This window comes from Xyrauchen texanus, chromosome 47 (genome assembly GCF_025860055.1).
Source record: "Xyrauchen texanus isolate HMW12.3.18 chromosome 47, RBS_HiC_50CHRs, whole genome shotgun sequence".
In the NCBI taxonomy this organism is placed as follows: domain Eukaryota; kingdom Metazoa; phylum Chordata; class Actinopteri; order Cypriniformes; family Catostomidae; genus Xyrauchen; species Xyrauchen texanus.
This window is the reverse complement of record NC_068322.1, coordinates 16523076-16549569: the sequence shown is the minus strand read 5'-3', so window position 1 is coordinate 16549569 and position 26494 is coordinate 16523076. Positions and strand designations below refer to the sequence as shown.

Here is a 26494-nt window from a genome sequence, read left to right as displayed (position 1 = left end):
TGCGTTCTTGTGTTCAAAAACAGCGAGCAATGGAAAAGAACAGAATTCTGGGGTCTAGAGATATTTCTATAATTTTTAAAAGATATACTTTTTTTAACTTGATATGCAGTCTTAAAACGCAATGCTCATGGCAGGATGCTCAAAATCCACAACTCAAAGGCCAATTATCTTTAAAATCATATGTGGTGTATATGATATGCATATCTGAAAGTGAAAGTTAAAGTGGAGATTTAGAGTAAAAAGGACTTAAATATTGTTCTGTTTCTCACCCACACCTATTATATCGCTTCTGAAGATATGGATTTAACCACTGGAGTCTTATGGATTACTTCCATGTTTCCTTTATCTATATCACCATTTACTTGTATTGCAAGGACCTACTGAGCTATTTTTCTAAAAACCTTAATTTGTGTTCTGCTGAAGGTAGAAAGTCATACACATCTGGGGTGGCATGAGAGTGAGTAAATGATGTGAGAATTTTCATTTTTGGGTGAACTATCCCTTTAATTCTTTAATTATCTTTGATGCAGTTTAAAAACTGGATGATCAATTAGACATTGGGGAATTCTATTTATGATATTATGAATTTGTGTGTTTTCCATGGTAGAGGCAGCAGAGGATGCTGAGTATAATGCCACATTAGAGATGAGCCATTTATCCATCCATCCATCCATCCTCTTACTCTACAGTTCATCCCTCCATGTATATTCAAATACTACAGTTCATTGATGAGTAACAAGCTGGATGAGGATGTAACAATGTGAATTTGCTCTGGAGGAGAATGAACACTTCAGCAATCTGCCTGTTAACACCCAACAGAGTGTCATACTAGTGCATACCAATGTCTATAACAGAGGTGTAGTTAAACACAAATAAGTCTAAACAACACATTTCCAGCCCTGACTAGAAAGTGAACACAAAGCAAAGATCTCCCTGTCACTCTCATTTAGATACTGACATTTTGAATGGAGTGTTTTGGTCAGAGGCGCTGAATGACGTGTTTATCAGTAACTTCGAAAAGGACCCGACTCTCACCTGGCAGTACTTCAGCAGTTCAACTGTCTTTTTCAGACTTTACCCTGGTAATCAGCACACAACAGCTTCACTCTTTCCATCCTAACACACCGCTGATGGTCTACCGCATGAGTGCACAACAGAGATTACTACCAGTAACATAAAGGCGTAAAACACAACAGAGTGTTTGAACATGTACTTCTGCTCAAGCAGACACAGGACAGACAGCTGAGGATGCTTGACTGCTAGAATTACTGGTGTAATTATTAGTGAGAATGACTCAGCCTCATCTCTCTGTCGCTCTCGTTTATCATCATGTCATCACAGTATTGACACAGTAACCAAGCAACTAAACACAGAGTTAATGAGATCTTACACACAGGCACACAAACATCTTTGTCTGTGTCAATGGATAACAAAAAGAGAGTCACAGAGATAGTACACATGCACATACAGAATGCTCATTAAAACTGAGGGATCACATGCAAAAACATGCAAGAATAAATATTTGTATCTTTGATAATGAAGTTGTACAATACAGGAGTTATTATCAAAATGTCACAGCCATCATTTTCCATACAGTGAGAATGCTTGGTGGCATTTGTCCTGATTTTATCCTTGGTCCCCCTGGGTACATTAAACATACAGTAATCTATACCACTACCCTAGGTGTCATACTTTTGTATAAGGAGCTACTTAGTTGTTAAAAAGTGTTTTTTTTTTCTTCCATTGGTCATATTTGGAGTGCTACTTGTGCCACCTCAAAAAATAAGTGAATGACACCCCCTGACACCATCTATTATATGTTTAACGTATCCAGTGGACACCTGATGAAAATGAGTTATCACTTTTGATGTCAGAAATCGCAAATGGTGAGTCTTTATGCACATTGCGGTTAATGCTCATTTAGATTCGATTTTTCCATGTAAACTCTAATCGTACAACATGATCACGCAGGAAATCGATGTGTTGCGACTAAAGTTTGTGTACCCTGAAATCGAGCCCATTCAGCCAAATTACTGACCCCCATCCCCATCAGACGTTTTTGCACACATTCCCACTAGCACTATTTTAGCACTACTGCACAAGCAGCCTCAAAGATATCACGTTCACCTAAACAATGCTGAGTGGGATTCGGAGGTTGCATTTTGCTCTAAAATGTTCTTTTAGACGTTAGGATTAGGGTTTGAGTTAGGGGGTTAAGTTAATTAAATATGCATTCCTTTTGACTGAATTACATTATTTAAAACCTAAAACAATGTGCTTTATGACTGGCTTTTGCTGTGATTTCACCTGGAAACTGGAGATCACACATGCCCATACGTTCAACAGCACTTCCAGCTTTGGCCACTGGAGGGCAGTGATTCAAATTTGGGTAAGCACAGACAGATTTCAGGGGCAGAAATTTCAACCTACTGTCACCGAATTCACAGTGTGATCAGCCTGAGATGCATACTCTGGTTGTAAACTAAATGCTTGGATGAATGATTCTGTTGGAAGTTTACCACTTCTGAACATCAAGGACAAGATCTGGCCGCATCACAGCAGGTCTAAGCAGCAGGTCTGATCTCAGTGAAAGACTTTAATCTTTCTTCCTTTTTGTTGTCCTTTAAACACCTTCTGCCAGGACTAACACTATTACAGATAATGCACACAATCTCTTCAGCTGTAAGGAACGAAACGCAAAGGCCCATTGACTTGTGTTACATTCTTATCTCTAGGCAACAAATCATGTAGCTGTGTATAGTCTGAGTGGACCTGCTCACTAATAAGTTACATAAACACAAGATGAATAAAATGTGTATACATGCCTATTGCTGTAATAATCAGTCTAAATTTTCTCCCACTCTCTCTCACCCTCTTATTGTGATCTCAATACTTCCTTCTCTCAGAACATTATGCAGAGAGGATTTGACACAATGTGTTATCCATTTGAGAAATTATTAATGTGAGAGGTCTTGACTGTTGTCAGGGGCCATCTGAGCTAACTTGAAAGTGGACAGGCGTTTCAAAAAGTTTTTCTTCATCTTCTAAAAAACACAATGAGTGACCACATATCCTAAATCAAAAAAAGTAACAGACCATTTCTGTTTTCAATCTCTTTATGGTACATCCAGGATGCCACGTTCCCAAAAGACATTATCATTGCTGTGGACATAAGCGCCAGTATGAAGGGTTTGATACTATTGGAAAAGACACCATCAAGACCATAGACGCACTTGGCGAAAACAAATTTGTAAATGTGATCACGGAAAGAACAGAAATCCAATAAAGAGTAAGTGGCTCAATCATAACTCCCTGATTAGAAAACTTGGCCACAGTAGTAAAAATAACACAATTTTCTCTCCATATTTTTCCAGTATAGTGATTATATGCAGTATGTAGAGCCTTGTATTAAAGGCATGCTGGTACAGGCTGACTTGGTTTGCACAGAGCAGTGAATTCAGTTGCCAGTGGAGATCTTAATAATTGCTGCATTCTTCTACCATCCTTCTTATTTTTTCTAGCACTTCAAATTGCTGGTGGAAGAACTGCAGTTGAATGGTGAAGGAAAGGTGAAGAAAGCCATGAAGGAGTCCTTCAAGATTCTGTTAGAGACAGTGTATGAATGTCTACATGAAATTCATTGATCAAATGTATATCTTTTTGTATTTGTAGGCAGCAGTAGAAGGAAGGGGTAATGTATGTAACCAGGCAATAATGCTGATCACTGATGGAGCCATGGAAGATATTCAGCAGATGTTTGAAGAGTTGAACTGGCCAGACCGCAGGGTACCAAACAAACACACACACACACACACACACACACACACACACACACACACACACACACACTCACACACACACACACACACACACACACACACACACACACACACACACACACACACACACACACACACACGTTGGTCTACCTATCATTATGAGGACTTTCCATAGACATAATGACTTTTATACTGTACAAACTATAGATTCTATCCTCTAAACCTAACACAACCCCTAAACCTAATCATCACAGAAAACCTTCTGCATTTTTACTTTTTCAATAAAACATTGTTTAGTATGATTTTTAAGCGATTTGAATTATGGGGACACTAGAAATGTCCTCATAAATCACATTTATAGCATAATACCCTTGTAATTACTAATTTGTAACTTACAAAATTGTCCTCGTAAATCCCAAAAACACGCACACACACACACACACACACACACACACACACACACACACACACACACACACACACACACACACACACACACACACACACACAGTCACCATGGAAACATGCTTTACCTGTATTTATCTGACAATCTAATGTATTCTTAAACAGGTGTATGTATGTGTGTGTGTGTGTGAGTGTGTGTGTGTGTGTGTGTGTGTGTGTGTGTGTGTGTGTGTGTGTGTGTGTGTGTGTGTGTGTGTCTGATTGGATGAGAGCTAACATTTGCTGATAATATCAAATGGATTGCCAGCAACAACAAAGATGAGATCTACTGCCATCAAAGCATTTATCTTGTGCAACTACCCAGGCAAGTGAGCTCTAGTTGTATTCAACACATTTTGGGGAATTTAGGTAAATTCTTGGCACAGTATAATATAGCAATAATAATATAACATACTGACTTCCCCCTCTATACAACTGTAGTCTTCCTTGTTTTTTGTGTTTACTTTATGAGAACTATAATACTTATAAAACATTTGTAATAGAATGAAAAAGAAATAATGTGACAGCAATGCCCTCTGCTGGTAATAGACACAAATAAAAACAGTTGTTTGTGTGCATTCATAATAAGGTTACTACACCTACATCTCTACTCTGGTGGATGTTCAGGAGAATGTGATGGAATATCTTCATGTGCTCAGCAGGCCAATGGTCATCAACCATGATTATGACATTATTTGGACAGGGCTTACATAAACAAGGTGGTGAGCTGATACATTTTTTCGCTCCCTCTCTGCTCTCTCTGTTTCTTTTTGCAAAAGCTGACATCTAAAAAGCCATGTTTCATATTGTCCCAAACTTTCATTATGGTAATGTTTCATTAGTCTTGTGGCTTTTCATGTTGTGATGTCATTGTCTGGATGCGATGTTATTATTTGTATGTCTGTTCCTTCATAATGTGTGTCATTCTTCTCATCCACTTAGTGACAAATTTGCCCTCCCTGATAAATACAATTTAGAAGATTTTGAAGATTTTAGTACATCCAGGTCATTGTCAAACATCTGGTAGTTTTTCAGTCAAAAGCAACTGGACTTCAATCAGACAGCATCCTGTTTGCAAGTCTAGTTGCGATGTACTGTCATGTTAATTTGATAAGAATCCAATTTGTCTTTGCAGAGGACAGTGTATTCTGATTAATATTGTGATTAATCTTGTATTTAATATGATAAAGAGGACATTTCCATTTTATTGTAGACACACATGCCATGAAGGTTTAACTTAAATAACACTACACTGGGCCCACAATGCATCTGGACACATTTTCCCACTTTTTTTCCCACATCTGTGGGGGGATGTTTGTGGAATTTTGTGGTTTGGATTTAAATATGGCAAAATGTGTTCAATGGTAAAATGTGTTAAACTGAAAGTACTGAATCATCAGATTGGCCAAGATTTAATAAATGGTTAATCAAGCGACAGGGACAATGTGTAAAATTGTGTGATGGAGTTAAAGGGATTGTTCAACCAAAAATGAAAATTATCTTATCATTTTCTACCACTCATGCCATCTCAGATGTGTATGACTTTATTTCTTCTGCTGAATGCAAATGAAGAGTTTTAGAAGAATATCTCGGCTCTGTAGGTCCATATAATGACCCATATAATGCAAGTGAATGGTGATCGATACATGAAGCACATGAAGGCTTGCATAAAAGTAATCCTTATGACTCCAGTGGTTTATAAATTCCCATCCCTGCCCAGTAGGTGGCGATATGCAAAAAGATTGTGGATTACTTTATGTGCTTTTTGGAGCTTCAAAGATTGGTCACCATTCACTTGCATTGTATGGACCTACAAAGCTGAGATATTCTTCTAAAAATCTTTGTTTGTTTTTTAGCGAAGGAAAGTCATACACATCTGGGATGGCCTGAGGGTGAGTAAATTATGACATAATTTAATGGCGAGCATTCGAATGCTGCAGAAATCTTCAGAGCTTTCATCAGAATTCTGTGGCTGCACATTTTGTGTTTATTGTAGGTGTCAGTTCAGCTTGCTGTTTACACCACATGTCTGTCTGGGATTTACCTTAAACTCAGTACGGGATCTCTCTCCCTCTGTCTATTCAGCTTTTAAACACACTGGCCCAGAGCTTGCTGTTGATGACCTCTGTTGCCTGTGTTGAGCAAGAAAGAGGAAAAGGTGAGATGTAAAAAAAAAGGGGGAGAGAGAGAGATTTTGCTTTGCTGTTGCATCTGGGGGTTCATGGCTATGCATTCCTAAATACTTAAAATGGTTATATCTTCTCTCATCCTGACCTTCGACCTCTGGTAAGGGCCTCGCTGTTTCAGTTAGAAGGTTTAACACATGCATGCATGGTTTCTACACTTAATATGCATATGTTGTGTGATTTTGCTAGTATAAAGATGTAAAGAAGCTGAAGTCAAAGCCGAACTACATCAGTGTGGATCTGTCAGAGGTGGCGTGGGAGGATACAGAAGACGCAGTGTGGAACACACACAAAAATAAACACATTCTGTACCATTTTTAGATCCATTGCTGCAAGTTGTTTGTGTGTGTTTTTGTATCCCCTGTCTAGTTGAGAACAGCAATGGTAAAAGGGGAAAATGGAGAACTCTGGACGTTAGAACAACGGTAGACAATAGAGTGAGTGAATGTTTAACTTACATTTTCTTCTGATCATTTTATTATAGTTTGATTCATTTAACTTTCTCCCATAATAATCAAGGCAAGTTTTGACTGTCGTGCTGAAACATGTTTATGTCTTCCTTCTCAGAGGAGAGTTTTTTCTTGAAAAACAAATGTTTCTACACTACCATCAATGAAAATCCATTCTGGTAAGCTTATGCATGTTCACTGTTGTTTATATTGGTTAAGGGATAGTTCACACAAAATGAAAAGTCTCTCATCATTTATTCACCCTCATGCCATCCCAGGTGTGTATTACTTCCTTTCTTATTTTGAACACAAATTTTTCTTACCTCTGCAGGTCCATACAATGCAAATCAATGGTGGCCAGAACTTTGAAGCTCCAAAAAGCAAATAAAGGTAGCATTAAAGTAATCCATACAACTCAGTTGTTTAAATCCATGTCTTCACTAGCAATATGATAGGTGTGGGTGAGAAACAGATCAGTATTTAAGTCCTTTCTTTACTATAAATTTCCACTTTCACTTTAACTTCCACATTCTTCTTCTTTTGTTTTTGGCGATTCACATTGTTCATACATATCACCACCTACTGGGCAGTTAGGAGAATTTCTAATAATAAAAAAAAAAAAGTAATTCAATTTCCTATCGGTTCGAACACATGGATTGAACCACTGGAGTCGTGTTGATTACTTTTATGCTTCCTTTATGTCCTTTTTGCAGCTTCAAAGTTCTGGTCACCATTCACCAACAGAGTTGAGATATTCTTCTATGTGTTCTGCAGAAGAAAGAAAATCATACACATCTGGGATGGCATGAGGGTGAGTAAATATTGAGAGTTTTCATTTTTGAGTGAACTATTCCTTTAATAATTTTATAATTCTACTAATATATCTCTAATACAGTATACTGTATGTTCATATACTGCTTGTTTACAGGAAATCTTACATATGTTTAAATCTCTGTTAACCTTATGATTATGTTTTTTACTGAATTTAGATGTTAGACTATATTGTGTCTATGGTTTCAGTCTTGGAATCGTGCTTACCGGAGATCATGGGGATAATTATTTAATTGTAAATGTATTAGTCGAAGAGGGTACAGATTTTCACATTATTACCTAAAAAGTAAACATAATTTTCCTATTTGCTATCTCAGCTTTGTGATTCATCTCTCATGATGTTTTTGTGTGTCAAAACAGGTCTTCATGACCTGACTGCATCTGATGTCACTGTTGCCAATGAATGGTGGGTGTTAGGATTATCAGTTGTAGTTAAAATGCAAGGTTAGGCTGCCGTTTTTAGGTTTATGCGGTGTCTGAAGTGATATAAAGTATTTTAATTTAAGCTTTCTGATGTTTCAGGACATATTGTGAGACATCAATCCAAATCACCACAAACTTACACAGTTTCAGGCTGTGGTTCAGTACCTGATGGGGAAAGAACCAGACCTTGAATGTGAGTTCTGTCTGTACAGGCTTTTAGACACTAAACAAGAAATTTTGAACATGTAAAAGGAGGACACAGTAGGTATCTGTCTGTTCTCCAGGTGATGCAAGTCTCTTGCAACAGACTCTGTTTGACGCAGTGGTCACAGCTCCTATGGAAGCCTACTGGACTGCGCTGCTGCTCAACACCTCCGGGTACGAATTCCCACCCACACACACAGCATCACAGACAAGTTTAATTAGTGTAACGCATGCTCGATCGTAACCTTTCTTATTCCATTGCGCAGCATTGATGTGGAGACAGCGTTCCTGGGCACACGCTCCGGCCTCATGAGGATGATCAGATATGTCGGCGTAGAGAAGCATGTAGCAAAGTGAGTACCTTTAATCAAGAGCTCCTGCTGCCTGTGTCACAACTCTTCAGTGAACAGCATAGATTGAATCTGCATTGTCATAGGTTTCTTACAGCCAGTCTTTCTCACTGTACAAAATACACTCGACATTTCACTCACCAGATAAGTAGAACAATGGTACAATTCTTTACATTTATGTTCATTACATATGCTTTTTTACTCAAGCAACAAGCATTTAAATGTAGTACCTTATTAACTAATGTAGTAACTAGTAAATATATTGGGTGAGTGTAGGAATGGCATTGCAATAGTAAGTAGTTTAGAAAGAATCGAGCTGTAAATTGGTAATCTGGCATGATTTTTCTCTTTCTGGTGAAATATTAATAGGAAATTCTTGTCTCCATTGGATAAGGAGAATGTATTCTGGGCCATTTCCCTGTGTGGTACCGGTGTGCCGCAGAGATTCCAGCTGGATGCTTTCTATACTATGTCCCTACGGAGGACAGCATTCGAGGTAAACTGCTCCCTGCAGAACACATCAAAAAGAGTGCAAGTTTTACTTTACATCCTATTGTGCACGCTGTGCTCAATTATTTCTCTTTCCCCGCAGTAGACAGCAAGTTTGCTGTCACGTCTGTTACAGTGACTGTGAACAAAAAGACAGCAATTGCTGGAGGTAAGACCTTCCTTTGTCCTCGTTATCTTTTAATTCCTTTTTTTTTTGTGCTTTCTTAGTCTACGCTGAGGCATAGCCGCCCATTGAAGTGCTATTATCTTTGTTCCCTTGTATGAATGTGCAAAAGTTCATCCTCTGAGCATGACTTTACATTTTAAAAGTACAAATAAATGCCTCGGCATGACCTTTGCTTTGATCTTGCTTTATTTCCTCTGCACATACACACGCATGCCCCCACACCCACACCCACAAGCACTGTTCATTGATTGGTTGTACTGCATTAATGCATTCAGAAAAATGATTGGATGGGAAGTGGGGCTTAGTTTATCCAAGTGAGAATTTGAGGAAACATATTGTTTAATTACTGTTTTAACAAACCGTATGTGTGCGTGGGACAGGTTTTTCCTACAGTACATTTGCCTACAGAAAAATAAACACTTAATAAACATACTAAATAATGTACAGTTGAAGTCAGAAGTTTACATACACTTAGGTTGAAGTCATTAAGACAAATTTTTGAACCACTTCATAGATTTAATATTAACAAACTATAGTTTTTGCAAGTCATTTTAGGACATCTATTTTGTGCATGTGATGATAATTTTTCAACAATTGTTTACTGACAGATTGTTTTACTTTTATTTGACTATATCACAATTCCAGCAGGTCAGAAGTTTACACACACCAGGTTAACTGTGCCTTTAAGCAGCTTGAAAAATTCTAGAAAAGGATGTCAAGCCTTTGGACAATTAGCCAATTAGTTTCTGATAGTAGGTATACTGAATTGGAGGTGTACCTGTGGATGTATTTTAAGGCCTACCTTCAAACTCAATGCCTCTTTGCTTGAAATCATGGGAAAATCACAAGATATCAGCCAAGACCTCAGATAAACAATTGTGGACCTCCACAAGACAGGTTTATCCTTGGGAGTAATTTCCAAACACCTTAAGGTACCATGTTCATCTGTACAAACAATAGTACAAGTATAGACACCATGGGACCACGCAGCCATCATACCGCTCAGGAAGGAGACGCATTCTGTCTCCTAGAGATGAATGTAGTTTGATGCGAAAAGTGCAAATTAATCCCAGAACAACAGCAAAGGAAGATTCTGGAGGAAACAGGTAGACAAGTATCTATATCCACAGTAAAACGAGTCCTATATCGACATAACCTGAAAGGCTGTTCTGCAAGGAAGAAGCCACTGCTCCAAAACCACCATAAAAAAGTTGAAAAGGTGAAGTTTGCAAGCTGAAGAACACTATCTCAACTATGGGCGGGGGGTTCAGCATCATGTTGTGAGGGTGCTTTGCTGCAGGAGGGACTGCTGCACTTCACAAAATAGATGGCATCATAAGGAAGGAAAATTATGTGGATATATTGAAGCAAATTCTCAAGACATCAGCCATGAAGTTTAAGCTCGGATTCAAAGGGTCTTCCAAATGGCCAATGACCCCAAGCATACAGCCAAAGTTGTGACATAATGGCTTAAGGACAACAAAGTCAATGTATTGGAGTGACTATCACAAAGCCCTGACCTCAATCTGATTTGTGGACATAACTAAAAAGCGCGTGCGAGCATGGAGGCCTACAAATCTGACTTATTTACACCAGTTCTGTCTGGAGGAATGGGCCAGAATTACAGCAACGTATTGTAAGAAGCTTGTGGAAGGCTACCCAACATGTTTGACCCAAGATAAACAATTTAAAGGCAATGCTATCAAATACTAACAAAGTGTATGTAAACTTGTGACCCACTGGGAATGTGATGAAAGAAATAAAAGCTGAAATAAATAATTCTCTCTACTATTATTCTGCCATGACGCATTCTTAAAATAGTGATCCTAAATGACCTAAGACAGGGAAAGTTTTCTATGATGAAATGTCAGGAATTGTGAAAAACTGAGTTTAAATGTATTTGGCTAAGGTGCATGTAAACTTCTGACTTCAACTGTATGTATGAAAATAAGTAATAATGAAGAAAGGTTTCTTCAAGGGTTAGAGGTAGGTTAAGTGGATAGAAGATGTAATTAGCTCTGGATGAATACAAGAGGTGTCATTGTAAAGTCCCCATCATGATAAAAAATCAAACAAACAAACAATAACATGTGTGTTGATGCTGATTCGTATACCTCAACTTTTTAAAGAAATACATTCTTTATTAATCTTTAACACAGAATAAAATCACAGCTCACAAATCATTTTTCAAACTGCTTTTTATCAAGCGAAAATATAAAGAAGGATCTCATATCAGTCTTAGAAAAAAGGTCAGTGAAGAAAGGGTCACATCAATAAGCTATAAGATATTAAACCAGAACTTCATAAAGATAGAGATGCTTTCAGCTCTGTCAAATGGGCAAATCCTTTCCTCTTATCCATCCAACAGGATTTAGAAAGCCTTTATTTAGCACGGGTGTGTAGTGTTGTGTGTGTTGTGTCCCTGCTCTCATGTGTAAGGCTGGGACTGAGCTCAGGAAATGTAGAGAGTAAACACACTCCAGCTGCGTCATTGCACATTTATATATCACCCTTCATATTCACTGATATTACATCACAACTGATCTGTCGGCTGATATTCAGATAAAGCGCATTGCTGACATCATAAATACAAAAGCATGTGCTCACTTTTGAGAATATTCACATTAGTGCAATTTGACAGAAAGTAATTGTCCAGTGGCAAAAGTGCTTTCAAGGTTACAGGTTATGTGTTGTGTTGCCCCGTGCAGAGTACAGGCTCAAGACACATGCACTATAAAATAAGAGTTAAATTAACAGAAATGGCTGGAGAGACCACATCAACTGGACAAAAGTCCCCTCATTAATAATTCATATATTTTCTTTGAATTCAAAAGCTGGAGCGAATTTTTTAGGAGTTCCTCTGCAAAAGGGTACACTTAATTACAACTTTGCTTTTTCTGCCATTAAGCTATTTTTCATAAACGGTTTGTAAGACACAGATCAAAATATATATTCAACATACTTTTTAATTAATGTATCTGTAATCTGTATTTATATATACTTAACTTATGGCTGCAAATATCACTGAACACAGAGATAATGTCCTAGATTCTTAACTGCTGGTGTGGGTCATAACTCACATATTAGTTGCACCTACATTGACAACTTTTTGCCAGTAACCATATCAGTAATTTGCATTGTTAATGAATAATGTGTGGGAGAGTTTGTTGCTATTGTTACAGCTATTGTTATCCTAAATCCTGATGAGGTGGTGTGAAGTTTGCTCCGCACCCTTCTGCCTACTGCTCATCCTTCCTATAGATGGCAACATTGTGCCAGCCGCTTACTTGATGGCCTTACTCTTGATATTAACAACATTATAATAAGATTCTAAGTTTTCAATAATGCAGAGATGGATACACATTTTTTAAACATTAACAGAGTGTGCAGCTAGTTTTGGAAGACTTCTCACTCTCCACTCTGAAATAACTATTTTGTCCAGTCGCTGACGCTGATTGCAGCAGAAAAGCTTATTTTGATATCATCTGTGGGTTTCTGAAATTCCAAGTGAAATTAATCTGAAAAGTTAAGTTGAAACCATGTCTTCCCTCAAATAGAAGCAGATTATGCAAATTGGTCCACAAGCAGAAAATCGATTGCACAGGCAATCAACTCTTTCATCGGCAGCTCAAGAGAAGATCTGTCTAAATCAGCTATGACCCTCTAGCCCAGATTCAACCCATCAACAAATACATTGATTTATATTGCACAGATAAAGGTACAGTTTATTTATTTCTCAGCTATTGTCATTTTGTTTTTGTTTAGAGAGCAGCTATCCTCTTGGCCCACTGTGCTTTTTTACCCACCAAGTCTTATTCCAAGCAGTAATTAACATTTATAATAGCCACTTCAATTAGCCCATTCTGCCACCCTGCACTAACCTCAACAGCCTGCTCTACAATAGCAATTCACAATACTTCAAGACACTTCACGACAGACATCAGGGCTGAATTCTTCTAGTTTTACAAAAAACACATCTGAATTTTAGAGATGAACATGGAGAAACAGCAAACAATCAAACAAAACGTCTCGGGTTACATGTGTAACCCTTGTTCCCTGAAAAAGGCGGAACGAGATGTTGCGCTGCTAAGCGCTACGGGGAACAGCTTTCGCTATGAGCCGAGCTGAAATATTGTGTGAAACACGTCAATGAACATTGACCGGAATTTATAGCCTTGGCTGATGTAATCATTAGATGCACCTGAGGCCAGGCTATAAATGGATACGTCACCAGGTGTCGTCAGATACTTCTTTTTGAAGAGCAGTCCTGGGACGTCCCAGTGCGGCAAAGCAGCGCAACATCTCGTTCCGCCTTTTTCAGGGAACAAGGGTTGCACATGTAACCCGAGACGTTCCCTTTACAAAAGGCTTCACTACGATGTTGCGCTGCTAAGCGCTACGGGGAACGCAATACCCACGCCGCCGCACTTGGGGCTGTCCGGACCCCTACGGTTGTGCAGTGTACTCACAAAAACGCGAGAGGTCTCAGACATGAGCTTGAGATGTCGACTCAAGGGCATAAGAGCCCGGAGTAGAATAAACATCTAAACCATAAATTTTTTGATGAATGTGTGTGGAGAGGACCAGTCTGCCGCATCACAAACCTGTTCAGGCATGAGCTGAGATGTCGACTCAAGGGCATAAGAGCCCAGAGTAGCAAAGCATCTAACCCATAAAGTTCGATGAATGTGTGCGAAGAGAACCCTATCGCAACACAAACTTGTCATAAAAACTGATGAATGTGAGCGGAGAGGACCAGCCTGCCACATCACAAACTTGTTTAGGCATGGGCTGAGATGTCGACTCAAGGACATAAGAGTCCGGAGTAGCAAAGCATCTAAACCATAAAATGTGATTAGTGTGTGCGGAGAGTGCCAACCTGCCGCACCACGAACTTGTTCAGTGTCAACTCAAGGGCGTAAGAGCCAAGAGTGGCAAGAACATTCAAACTATAAAAGTTTAATGAATGTGCGTGGAGAGGACCAACCTGCCGCACCACAAACTTGCTGCAGAGGGAGACCTCTAGCCAAGGCTTTAGAGGAGGAGAGCCCTCTGGAAGAGTGCGCCCTAAAACCTACTGGCGAAGCTTGAACGCGCGCCTCGTAGGCCTGGGCAGTAAGGTCCCTCACCCAAAGTGACAACCCGGTCATGGCTTCGAAGTGAAGAACTGCTGCCCTGACTTTACGCCACTAGCAAATGCGGTGGACATAATTCTGAAGGGCACAGACTGGACAAAGTCTGAGTAGTCTTTAGCTGCTCTGGCATTACAAACGGCAGGGAGCAGAAGGCTTAGAGAATGACTGGCCAAGGGTCGAGAAAGGCACCTTGGGCAGGTAGTCAGGGTGAGGGTGCAAAGAATGCTCTTGGTCCTACCTGGGGCAACTCAAAACAGGCCGGCAAAAGAGACAGAGCCTGTAGGTACCCAAGTCTCCTTAGAGACGTAATTGCCATATGAAAAACCATCTTGAGAGTCAGAAGTCTACCAAACGCTGACTCTAGAGGTTTTAAAAAGGGGGGTCTTACCCTATGAAGAGGTCCTAGCAAGGATGCCTCTTAGAGGGCACCCCGCCCACCAAGGCGTGGCAAGCCGAAGTGGGAGCCACATAGAACCTGGCAGTGGCGAGGTAAGTGCCCGCAGACAGTTCTTTCCACAGAAAATCCAGAACTGAAGCAAACTGGCAGTTAGCTGGTTCTGTAATTTGAACTTATTAGAAGGAAACGCATGCAGGAGCATTTGTGCCATGTATGCACCACGATCAGCACCCCCGAGGGGGGGGACTGGGTGACTCGGGGAGAAGTAGAGGAGACATTGTGCTATCAACAGAGGCGAAGAGGTCCTCTTCTGCCCTGTAAAATCTACCCAGATCAGTTCCAAGGGAGGGAGCCCTAGCACTTGAAATGGTCTCGATAACTTCAGGAGAAAACCCTGTGAACCTCAGTTGGTACCCTACAGGGGCCAAGCATGAAAGGTTTCACAATTCGGGCCGGGATGAATATGTCCCCCGAGCCTGAGAAAGAAGGTCCTACCTGTTCGGAATCGCCCAAGGCGAGCTGTCGAGGAGAGATATTAACTCCGAGAACCATATCCTGTTCAGCCAGCGCAGCGCCATTAATAGGAGGCAAGACCCTTGCTGGTGAACATTACCAAGACTCCCGGGAGCAGAGAAACCGGGGAAAGAAATGCATACAGACGCATTCTGGGTCATGTATGTGTCTTAACGTCCAGACCCAAGGGGGCTGGGTGATTTCAGGGAGAAGTAGAGGAGACATTGATAGAGGCGAAGAGGTCCTCTTCTGCCCTAAGATCTCACCCAAACTTGTTCCAAGTGGAAAAAGCCCGGCATTTCAAAAGGTCTCGATAACCTCAGGAGAGAGCCCTGTGTCCTTCAGTTGGTACCCTTAGGGGCCAAACATGAAAGATTCCACAATTTGGGGCAGGGATGAAATATTGCCCTGTGCCTGAGACAGAAGATCCTTCCTGTTCGGCATCGCCAAAGGCGAGCCGTCGAGGGAAGAGATTAGCTCCGAGAACCAAGCCCTGTTCTGCCAGCGCGGTGCTATCAGTAAGAGGCAAAAACCCTTGCTGACGAACTCTGGGCAACTACTACCTTAGGGTGGAGTTCTTAACTCCCCCGTTGGTATTTTCTGTCTGGACCGTAAATCTGCTCCCATATACGGGCATCCAGGGATATAACTGACCTGAGTGACAGGAGCTTGCCCTGGGCCCTAAGGAGAACCCAACGTGTCAGAAATACAGCTGACAAGAACATGGGTCTCCTTGATGATTTATGTAAGAGGCTACCGCTGCATTGTCCACCCGCACCAAGACAGGGCAGCCTCAGGAGGAGGTATTTCAGGGCCAGAAATACAGCCATCAACCCGAGACAGTGACTGTGACAACCGAGCTGACTGACCCTCCTATCCCCTTAAGCTGGACTGACCACTTAAGGCCGCTACCCCGCCCATCAGGGAGGCGTCTGTCGTTAGCAGCCTGCAACAACAAGACGCACCTAGAGTGGGACCCAAGGCAGAAAACCGGGGTCTGAACCACATAGAAAGGGAACGAAGCCTGAGGCGCGTAACCCTATTTAGCCTAGGGGTTTTGGCCCTTGGAAGAATCCCCTGGCTTTTGGCCACAACAAAAACGGTCTCATGAGCAGAAGGTCCAGAGGGATCACTGTGGACGCATTCGCCCTGAGACCTGGAAATCATTGATACTGATAACAGTGCAACCTTGACCTAGCCTGACTTTGCTCAGGGTGATCTAAATGGACTCAATCCTAGCGGGAGACAGTTGTGCCCGCATTGAGATTGAACTCCATACGATGCCCCGATAGACAGTGTTCTGAGTGGGAGAGAGGACACTTTTCTTGGCGTTGAGCCTCAACCCCAGAGAAACAGATGAGCTAAGACGATGTCCCTGTGCTGAACTGCCAGTTCCTGGAACTGCGCTAGGATCAGCCAGTCGTCTACATAATTCAGAATGCAGATGCCCCGGAGTCGCAAGGAGCCAGCGCTACATCATGCATTGTGAATGTGCGGGTAAAAATGGCTAGGCTGAGTGAAAGAACCTGACACTGGAAGACTCCGCCCCCGGAAGTGAACCTCAGGAACTTTCCATTTTGTGGCAGAACTTCTAAATGATGTACAGAAGTGCGTCATAAGATCGATGATGACCAGCCAAACGAGTTGTAGGGCTTGAGACACGACTGTCTTGACAGGCATCATCTTGGACTTGAACACCCACGGGTAGTTCAAGCTTTAAGATCTAAGCCAGACGCCACCCCTCACCCTCCATGGGTAACGGGAAGTATTTAGTGTAATAACCTAACACTCTCTCTGGAAGGGGAACACATACCGTGGCCCCTTTAACCAGGAGAACACGCCGTTGAAACACGGAAAAACGGCGAGTGAATTAAATCCTGACGCCCTTATAAGACCCACAAAAAGAATATATCCGGCAGGAGTTTCCACGCTGCCAGGATCTCTGAGATGGGTATTATATTTCATCAGTTCCTGTTGAGGGGTTGTCGGGTGCTTCGCGTCCTGAATAAGATGCAGGAACAGCGAAAACACCCAATTTTGGTGGAAGCCTCTGCAACCCGAAACACCAAGAGGTGGCGGGAATGGGGGGCTTCGAGGGGGTACCGGGAGGGGTGAAGTGAAACACGCGCCCCGTCCCGAGGGGAGCTACCCCCTAATCTAGGTGCAAGACCGTCAGGGTTTTCTCTTGGGTCTTGCTTCGGGGCTGGCGAGGGCGGCGAGACTGTCCCCAATCCCTGGGAGGAGGAGCACGACTCGCCACGCTTTGTTTTTGAGCCTCCCTTCAGTCAGGACCGAGGCGGGTCTGCGGCTTGCTCGTCAAGCGCAGAACCCACACTCAGGTCGCCCAGGGGGTCAGCCTGGTAAGCCTGTAAAACAGCATAGTGTGCAGAGCAGCACCAGCCTGACCTGCTGCTTGATAAGCCCTTCCCACTAAAGTGGAGGTTGTCCTACAAGGCTTTGAGGGGAGAGAGGGCTACTTAAGTGACGATGCCGAGCCCGGCGAGAGATAGCCCGCAAGCGTCTCTTCGACCGGCGGCATCACTGAATACCGCCGTGCCTCAGCACCCACGACAGTCGAATATAATGACGTCGAGGGTATGTGAACACGGGAATAAAATGTATATATCATTTTTTTTTTTGTTTTTTTTTGTTTTTTAGGGGTTCTCCACGAGCGAAAAAACTCTTAATGGAGGTTTATCAAAGAAGGGAAGGAACCCATGAGGCGTTCCCTGTCTTAGACTGGAAGATAAAATCTATCCCCTAATTTGGAGCGTTTGGGGTCTCTTTTTCGCGTGGCCAGACCAATCTGGCAACCGCACGAGTAACAACATCCAGCAATTCCTCCGTAGATTTTTTATCGCGGACGGAAAGCTCGGAGGCGGGAAGAGAATAGCGATCCACCTCATGATCCGAGAAGCGTCGAGATCATGTGAAGAAACAGCTGGGTTTGGGGAGAGAGTGAGAGAAGGGATCAACCCGTCTCTTGCTCCTCAGCCAAAACCATGCAAGAGCCCCACGAACGATCTTCTTTTCGAGAGTGCTGACTCCGGAAGCAAGCGAGGCGAGCACGATGCACTCTGCCTGTTAAAGCAAATCGCAGTGCTCGCGACCCACCCCTGCTGCAACGCAGAGCAGCGTGCTCCCAAACAAACAGCAAAAACTGATGTGTGTCGTCTTCAGCTATAGAGCGAGAAGAGGGGAACACGCACCGTTTATGACTTTCAGTCATTCTCTCTTTTTAGAAATATATATATATAATATTTTCTAAACAGAAGAGAAAAGAGAACAAAGAACAAAGTTCACTGCACACTGTTTAACTGATTCTAACTCCTAACAGAGGAAAGAAAGTTTTGACAGGGTGTGTGAAACACACAGAAACAGAATCGCTCTGAAAAAAGAGTTTCTGACGACACCTGGTAACGTATCCATTTATAGCCTGGCCTCAGGTGCATCTAATGATTACATCAGCCGAGGCTATAAATTCCGGTCAATGTTCATTGACGTGTTTCACACAATATTTCAGCTCGGCTCACAGCGAAAGCTGTTCCCCGTAGCGCTTAGCAGCGCAACATCGTAGTGAAGCCTTTTGTAAAGGGAACTATGATTTAAACACAAATTATTAGCACACAATACAGAGGACAAACCTCACACTTAAAATATGAAAACTGGGGTCACTTCACATTGTATAGAATATATTATGTCTGATAAATAAAGTGGGAATATTTCAGATATGATAAGTGGGGGTTACGTTCAGTTCACACAGGGTTAGTGTTGAAGGTATGGGTTGGCTGATAGAGTTAGGGATTAGGATCAGGGTTTGGGGATAGGATTAGAATTGGGGTTTAGAGTTACAAATAATGATAAGGTGGGGGTTAGGTGTTAGGATTGAGACTGAGATTGGAATTAGGGTTCGGTAGTAGGGTTAGGGTTGGGGGTTAGTTTCGACATGAAGTGTTAGGGTTGAGGTTAGGATTAGGTGTAAGGGTCAACATTAGGGATTAGGAATATGATTGGGTTTAGGGTTTGGTATAAGGATTGGAGTTTGAGGTTTCAATCAAGGTTAGGATTAAGATTGGAAATAAAGTTAGGTACTAGGATTAAGGTTGGGGATTAGGGGTCAGGGTTAAGGTTAAGGTCTATGGTTGGGGTTTGGGATACTTTTGGGGCTTAGGGTTAGAGTTAACATTGGGGGTGTGGGTTGATGTTTAGGCTGCTACAGAGGCTACTGCTAATGACAGCACATGATCCTCTAGAAACATCAAGGTTCAGAATTGTGAACAGTAGCATCTACACTTCCTCTCAATCTTGTGGAAGGTTGGGGGTTTTCTAAAGTGCTGAGTGGTCCCTCTTGTCCTAGGGCATAAAGGTCAAAGTTTAACTAAGTTTAGTTATTTAGTCTGAGAGTGAGAGCAGTCTCAGGAAGGACAGAGAAACAGGAAACAGGGATGACAAATCCTCCGCTGGGCAGCTAAGTGATCATCCAATGTGCAGCTCATCCAGTTAAAGGTTCTTTATATTAGCGGCTGACCTCTGAACTCTGACCCCTCCTCTCATTCCCCTATGCAACTGATGAGATCTGTTTCTCTTCTGCGTCGGCTTCTGCCTCTGCATCACCCATCAACGGCTGCCTCTTCTTTAGCTCTCGCTGATATTTTGCCATCAGAGAGGCATAAATGCAGCCGTACGCTGCGGCAGCAACCATCATGATACACACGATTCCACAGACCACACCAGCGATAACAACTGTACCAATCGCCCTGCGAACACTGACCGGCCGATATCGTTGTTTCACACAGTCTGGTAGCTCCACCTCGGTACGTACCACTGCACCTTCAGATGATGGAGCGGCTGTTGCCCGAGCACATGGAGGAGATCCACCTTTTGTGCTTCCAGTCCCAGCCCCATTCTCATCCTCTAATTGCAAACAGTAGTTGAACATCTCCACAGGTACACCCCTGATGTCACGCCCCCTTAAGTCCTTTGGAAGTGTACACTCAACTGCATCGACATAACCACCTACAACAGCAAGGAGGAGAGAAAGACAAATCAAAATTTTAGCTGTCAGAGGTAAAAAATATTCCTCTAAAATGAACTTAAATGACTGCTTTTGGTCCTCAAAAATTGCACCTTGAATCTAGGAAGGTTGGCAGGCCCCTTTAGTTGGTGTGTGTATGTTTGTAAGAGCAGAAGAGCGGTAGATGGTGTATAATTAATAAGCTTGTCATGCATACTGAGAGTTGGAGCCCACCTTGACAACTATGGTCTCTCTCTTTCTTACCTACACATAACTAAGGGCTTAGTGACTCAGCTTCTCATGTCTGTTCAAATCCCCCTACTTCTCTTAAAGCTGCTCTAAAATAGAATAAAATGAGTCTTTCTGACTCATTTATTAATGTGCTAAGTTGCTATGCTACTTACATAAGGCTACTGTTAGGCTTATGAACTATACTAATTGGCAATATTAATAGTTTATTAAGATTTGCAATATTAATACATTTAACTATTTATTGAACATTGACATATTTGATCATAATGCTTTTGCTTGTCTGCTTGAAGAGAATATTAAAAAGATCACACACAGCCATTACCTCGGTATATCAGCCACTCCATCCAGTGCTTGAAGTCTCTCAGGTTGCAGTCACACTCCCAGGGGTTCATGCCCAGCTCGAGATGCTGAAGGTTGAGGAGAGGTTCAAATGTGGCTCTCTCTAGAGCGTGAAGTCTGTTCCCAGCCAAGGAGAGCCAGGTCAGCCCTTGCAGCTCATCCAGCAGGCCCAGTGGCACTGCGGCAAGGCCGTTCAGTGACAGATCCAGCCTCCGCAGCTGGGTCAGGCCACGAAACAGCTCGCGATCCAAAACTGTCAAGCTGTTGTTGCGCAGACTCAGATCGCTCAAATTAACCAGCTCCCGGAACAGTCTGGAAGGCAGGTTGTCCAGATAGTTGTTGGAAAGGTCGAGTGTCTCCAGAGTGCTCAGGTTGGCAAAGGCAGAGACAGGCAGGGAGGAGAGGCGGTTATTGGTCAGGAGGAGGGTGTGCATACCCTCCGGAAAAGAGGACAGATTGGGAACAGTTACTAGACTCCGCCCACTGCAGTTAGCTTCCAATGAGTTACACACACACTCTGAAGGACAGCCGGTGCATAACTGCAGTAACGTAGCACACACACTCAGCATACCTATCAGCCCTGTGTGAGAGAAGAAAGAGTAAAAGTTTATTGTCTGAAACTATTGAGATATGACACTTTATCCTGCAAGCTGCTTTGACTGAAATGAAAGACGTGACAGGTGTTGATTTTGTGTCACTGTGACCTGAAAGAATATACATATCAGAATGTCGTGAGTGCTTTTTGTCACAATAAGGACTGGGTTTATCAAGTGCGTGCACTAGATTCCAAGTCTTCTAAAGCCATATGGTAGCTTTGTGCAAGGAAAAGTCCTAAATCAATTAAATCCTTTTCTCCATTGTAGTTCTCAAACCCCCTTCAAAAGTGCACTATTAGCATTCTGCAAAATTATCTTTTTCGTGTTTCACAGAATAAAAAAAGGTTATAGAGCATTAGAGTGAGTAAAAACATTTTCAGGGTTGGGGTCAAAAATGACCAAATACAAATTTTTGAGTTAACAATCCCTTTTAAAATAAAGAGTCTTCAATGCAGAACCTTTGGTTTAGCAAAAAAAAAAAATGGTAACACTTTACAATAAGATTCAATTCGTTAAATGTGCAACATGTAACAATTTTCATGTAATATTCAAATAGTTTTTTGCCAATGTGTGAACGTCTTGTAACGCAACTTAAAAAATGAACTTCCAGGACTTCCTAGGTTGTCTATTAAAGCCTGTAGACTGATTTTCATGTGAAGGGAGCGGGTCGGTTTTGCTGGGAAAATCCAAAGGACGTGAAGTTTATGCGCGCTCCCAAGAGCCTTGCCTCAGACAGTAATAGATTCTCTTCCAATATTCAACAGCGACAACAAACTGCAAAACTAGGTATCGTTATCTTAGAGATGGAATCCAGCAAATGTCTGGCTCCCAGAATAACACTGACTCCTACACATACTCTGAGTAAGCCAAAAAACATTTATCTACTGAATCCCATCTAGCTAAGTGGGAATGTGATCGTGGTCGAGCGAAAACTAGAATGAACATCGGCAGGGCATTTGATTCCTGGAGGGACCTTCGTTCGGTTTTGGGGATCAAAACCAACCCTGAATTGGCGTTCTTCTTATTGGACAGGGAAGCTTACATAACTGCAAAGCTTGTGAAATATAGTTCCACAAGGATTGATCTGTGTAATTTTAGATAACTTGATCTTGCCTGCTAACACTGACGAATTGCAAGCTACCTTGCTTCATAATGTTCAAATAATTTCAACAATCATCTCTTTATATTAAAATCAGGTATACAGGATAAATTTAAGCAAATACGCTGGTTTCATTATCACAGCACAACATATGACATACAAAACATAAAATAGTGCAACAGTAAACTGACTGTTATAGTTTGGTAGTATGTAGCTGTATGTGTGTATCAGTATGCTTTGTTAGCTGATAAGTAGTTTTAGTTTAGTCTCAAAGTTTATAGTAAAACAATCATAACTGTGTAATTTTAATTATGCTTCCTCATCTGTCAGCATGATGCCGGTGAATCACGTTCTCTCTTTGTACATTACGTCATTGTTTTGGCTGATTCTCACTAGCTCGCATCCCTACGGAGTGTGTGCACGAGCAACAGGTAGCTGGCTGCAGTTCACTTAATGGCCACAAGTGTCATTAATAACAAGGGTTTCTGAATCTTACATACTGTCCCTTTAACATTAGTAAATGCATTAGGTATCATGAACAAACAATTAACTTTTTTTTTTCAGCATTTATGCTGATTTGTTGATGTAAATTAAAAAAACAATTGTTTATTGTTAGTTCATGTAAGTTCATAGCGCATTAACTAATGTTAACAAATGTAACTTTTGACTTTTATAAATCTATTAGTATATGTTGTTATTAACATTAACTAAGATTAACAAATACTGTAAAAGTATTGTCCATTGTTAGTTAATGTTAACTAATGTTGTTAACTAATGTTAATAAATGGAACCTTCTTGTAAAGTGTTACCACAACAAATTTACCTGCATAGGATTCTTTTTTTATTTTATTTTGTATCCCCTTTTCTCCAAATTTGGAATACTCAATTCCCACTACTTAGTAGGTCCTCGTGGTGGCGTGGTTACTCACCTCAATCTGGGTGGTGGAGGACAACTGAGACAACTTATGAGACCATCAAATCCACACATCTTATCACATCCATGACACCGCGGAGACTCACAGCATGTGGAGGCTCATGCTACACTCCGCAATCCACGCACAACTTACCACGTGCCCCATTGAGAGCGAGAACCACTCATCGCGACCACGAGGAGGTTACCCGATGTGACTCTACCCTCCCTAGCAACCGGGTCAATTTGGTTGCTTAGGAGACCTGGCTGGAGTCACTCAGCACACCCTGGATTCAAACTCGCGACTCCAGGGGTGAGCTACCCAGGCCCCCCTGTATAGGATTCTTGAACATTATAGGTTTTGGAGATAAGTGTATTCATTTCTGGGTTCACATATACTATATGGTTTTCAAAAACACTAGAGCTGTGATTCTCAATTGGTAGGTTGTGACCCAAAAATATGTTAGGGTCATGGACAGCAAGGAAAAAAACAATGCTAAATGCAAATAATAAAATGTTAACCCATGCATAGTAGGATAGCAAAATCAACTTTTACAAGGGAAGAGAAATCGGTTCCCATATCTTGTGTAGTTGAGGTCAATCATATTGCATATTGATCTGCATGCAGTTCATAGTCATAAAAATACATTTCAATCTTTGATTTTTGTTTGCTTTTGTTCTTTAAACAATTTTGGTACTGTATCGAGTCACCAAATGATGTCTAATGTAAAATTTTGGGTCCTGAAGCAAAACCAGTTGAGTACATTGAAACTAGAGAATCAAAAGTTGTTGTAGAATCTAAAGACTTTCAGGCTGTAAAACCCTTTTTGGTTCTAAATGGAAGGTTTATTTTAAAGAGTGTACAGGGACTGTGAATATAATGGGCCTCTGAGGTAACCAGAGAAGATCCCCTTCTCTTTATCAACAAAACAAACATTTGCCAACTGTTCAGCACCTCTCTCTTTTATGCAACAGTGTATGAGGGTGGGGAGCAATGTTTCTTTTGTGTGTTTGCGTGTGTACACAGTATGTGAGTGTGTGTGTTTGTGTGTGACGATCACATGCTATCATTGAAGACTGTGTTGTGAGAGTGTTTGGCAGTGTGCGTGCAGACAGATGCAGTTACAGCACTCAGATATCTGATCCTGACCACCCTCAACACCCTGATCCCTCTGTAATCAGAGGCTCATACAACCATCACAAATACACATGCTCTCTCTCTTACACACTCACACAGTTCTGTGTAATCTCAATTATAACATCGTTCCCTTTCCCTCCAGAACTAACTCGCTCCCCTTTTTCATTCCTTCTTTTTTGGCTGAGGATAAGTGTGTGTCACAAGAGGCATATGAATATTGATATCAAAACACTGTTATGCTGCTCTTTCTCTGGAGCGAATTCACTGAACACTATTTCAGAATAAAAACTGTCGGCTTAAAGGAATATTCTGGGTTCATTACAAGTTAAGCTCAATCGACAGCATTTGTGGCATAATGTTGAAATGCTGTTGATTGAGTTAAACTTGTATTGAACCCAGAATATTCCTTTAACCTGGTGCTAAATGCACTGAAATAGCTTTGCACTGTGAGTATTTTCAGCACAAACATGCCTCCTTTCTATAAAATGAGGCTGATTGTAGATTGCGCCTAATTCACAAAACTCAGAGCTATTTGACTGGTGCAATAAACATCTTGCTATTACCGCCTGCAGAAAGTGGTGTTAAGCTGAATTTTACTCTAAAGGCATGTTTGTGAAAATGTTCTAGCACACATGGCATCAGTAATTCATCAGATGATGGAGCAGAGCGTTGTAACCACTCTGCCTTTTAAAGAGCCAATAACGTGCCTGTATTGCAGTGTTGTAGCAATGCTGTACAGTTCAAGGGAAGTATTCCAGATCATGGTAGTGCATTAACCCTCTGTCTCATGTTCCTCATTTTGAAACCAATTATGCTGGAACCCACATAGAAATCCATGTATGCTTGTCAGCAAGTCTGTAAACCAGCAGGTCCATATTTTTATTTACAATTGGCAGAATTTTGTCCTATAGGCAGACCACGCAGAAGAACTAGAGTATGTGTGTGTGTGTGTTGCTTCTGCTTTGGTACATGCAGATCTTTAATCAAACACATATTAACTAAAGCTGTCCTGATCCATCTGTTGCTGGGGCAGCTGGTGATGTTTGCCACACTCATCTATACACACACGCACACATGTCTTACACTTTCTTTCCTCCCACAAACATGCATTTCTTAACATTGGGGAACTTTTTTCACGAAATGCATCAGTTTGGTTTCTTTCAACACATGTGTAATCCCTACTGAAAAGACTATCTTAGACAAGCATGGTATATGGTTCAACAGGGATTATTTGAGATCATTGACAATCATCTGTTTTTATATTTGTGATGCATTTAGAAGATCATAAACTGCACAGGAAGCATTTAAATGGTTATGAATGGAGTACTCAAATCCTGTTAATGCCCAGCCCCTTCAGAAGAGTGTGTATGTGTGTAATGGGCTTACCTTGGCTGTCCGGGGTTCCTCTCCTCCTGCGACCCACTGCAGGTGCAGTGCTGAGATGCATGTCTGTGCTTCTATGACTGCAGCTGCCTCAGATCTGCTGTGGCATCAGCCGGCCCTGATGCCAGCCTCAACGGGCAGCGATACGGGGCCAGGCAGTGAAGACACTGCAGAGACAGTTTGAAGGTTAATGTGACTTTTTTTTAGAAAGACCGCTTGCTTCCTGCTTGTTTTAACAAGCATGAGTTTCTGAGTCGTGTGGTTTGCATGTTTTTCATTATGTACTGTAGCTCTGGTGAAAGTCATCTAAACATAGACATATTGGTAACAGCAGAATTACTGTCATGTCATGGCTCATTTTTTAAATCAGCTAACT

At 41.6% G+C, this 26494-nt stretch overlaps 1 protein-coding gene and 1 pseudogene across 1 annotated transcript in view; one reads left to right on the top strand and one right to left on the bottom strand.

Moving 5' to 3' along the window:
- Positions 1-597: 597 nt before the first annotated feature.
- LOC127638872 (voltage-dependent calcium channel subunit alpha-2/delta-4-like) overlaps positions 598-26494 on the top strand; it is a 43391-nt pseudogene continuing 17494 nt past the window's right edge.
- Positions 18698-26494, bottom strand: part of LOC127638773 (leucine-rich repeat and transmembrane domain-containing protein 2-like) — an 11686-nt gene continuing 3889 nt past the window's right edge. Inside the window, exons 2-4 of the mRNA XM_052120496.1 lie at positions 26122-26285; positions 20976-21572; positions 18698-20403 (exon numbers count right to left, since the gene is read on the bottom strand). Of these exons, the coding sequence (XP_051976456.1) occupies positions 19946-20403; positions 20976-21572; positions 26122-26182 (1116 nt within the window). The 5' untranslated portion in view covers positions 26183-26285 and the 3' untranslated portion in view covers positions 18698-19945. The remainder of the gene's footprint in view (positions 20404-20975; positions 21573-26121; positions 26286-26494) is intronic.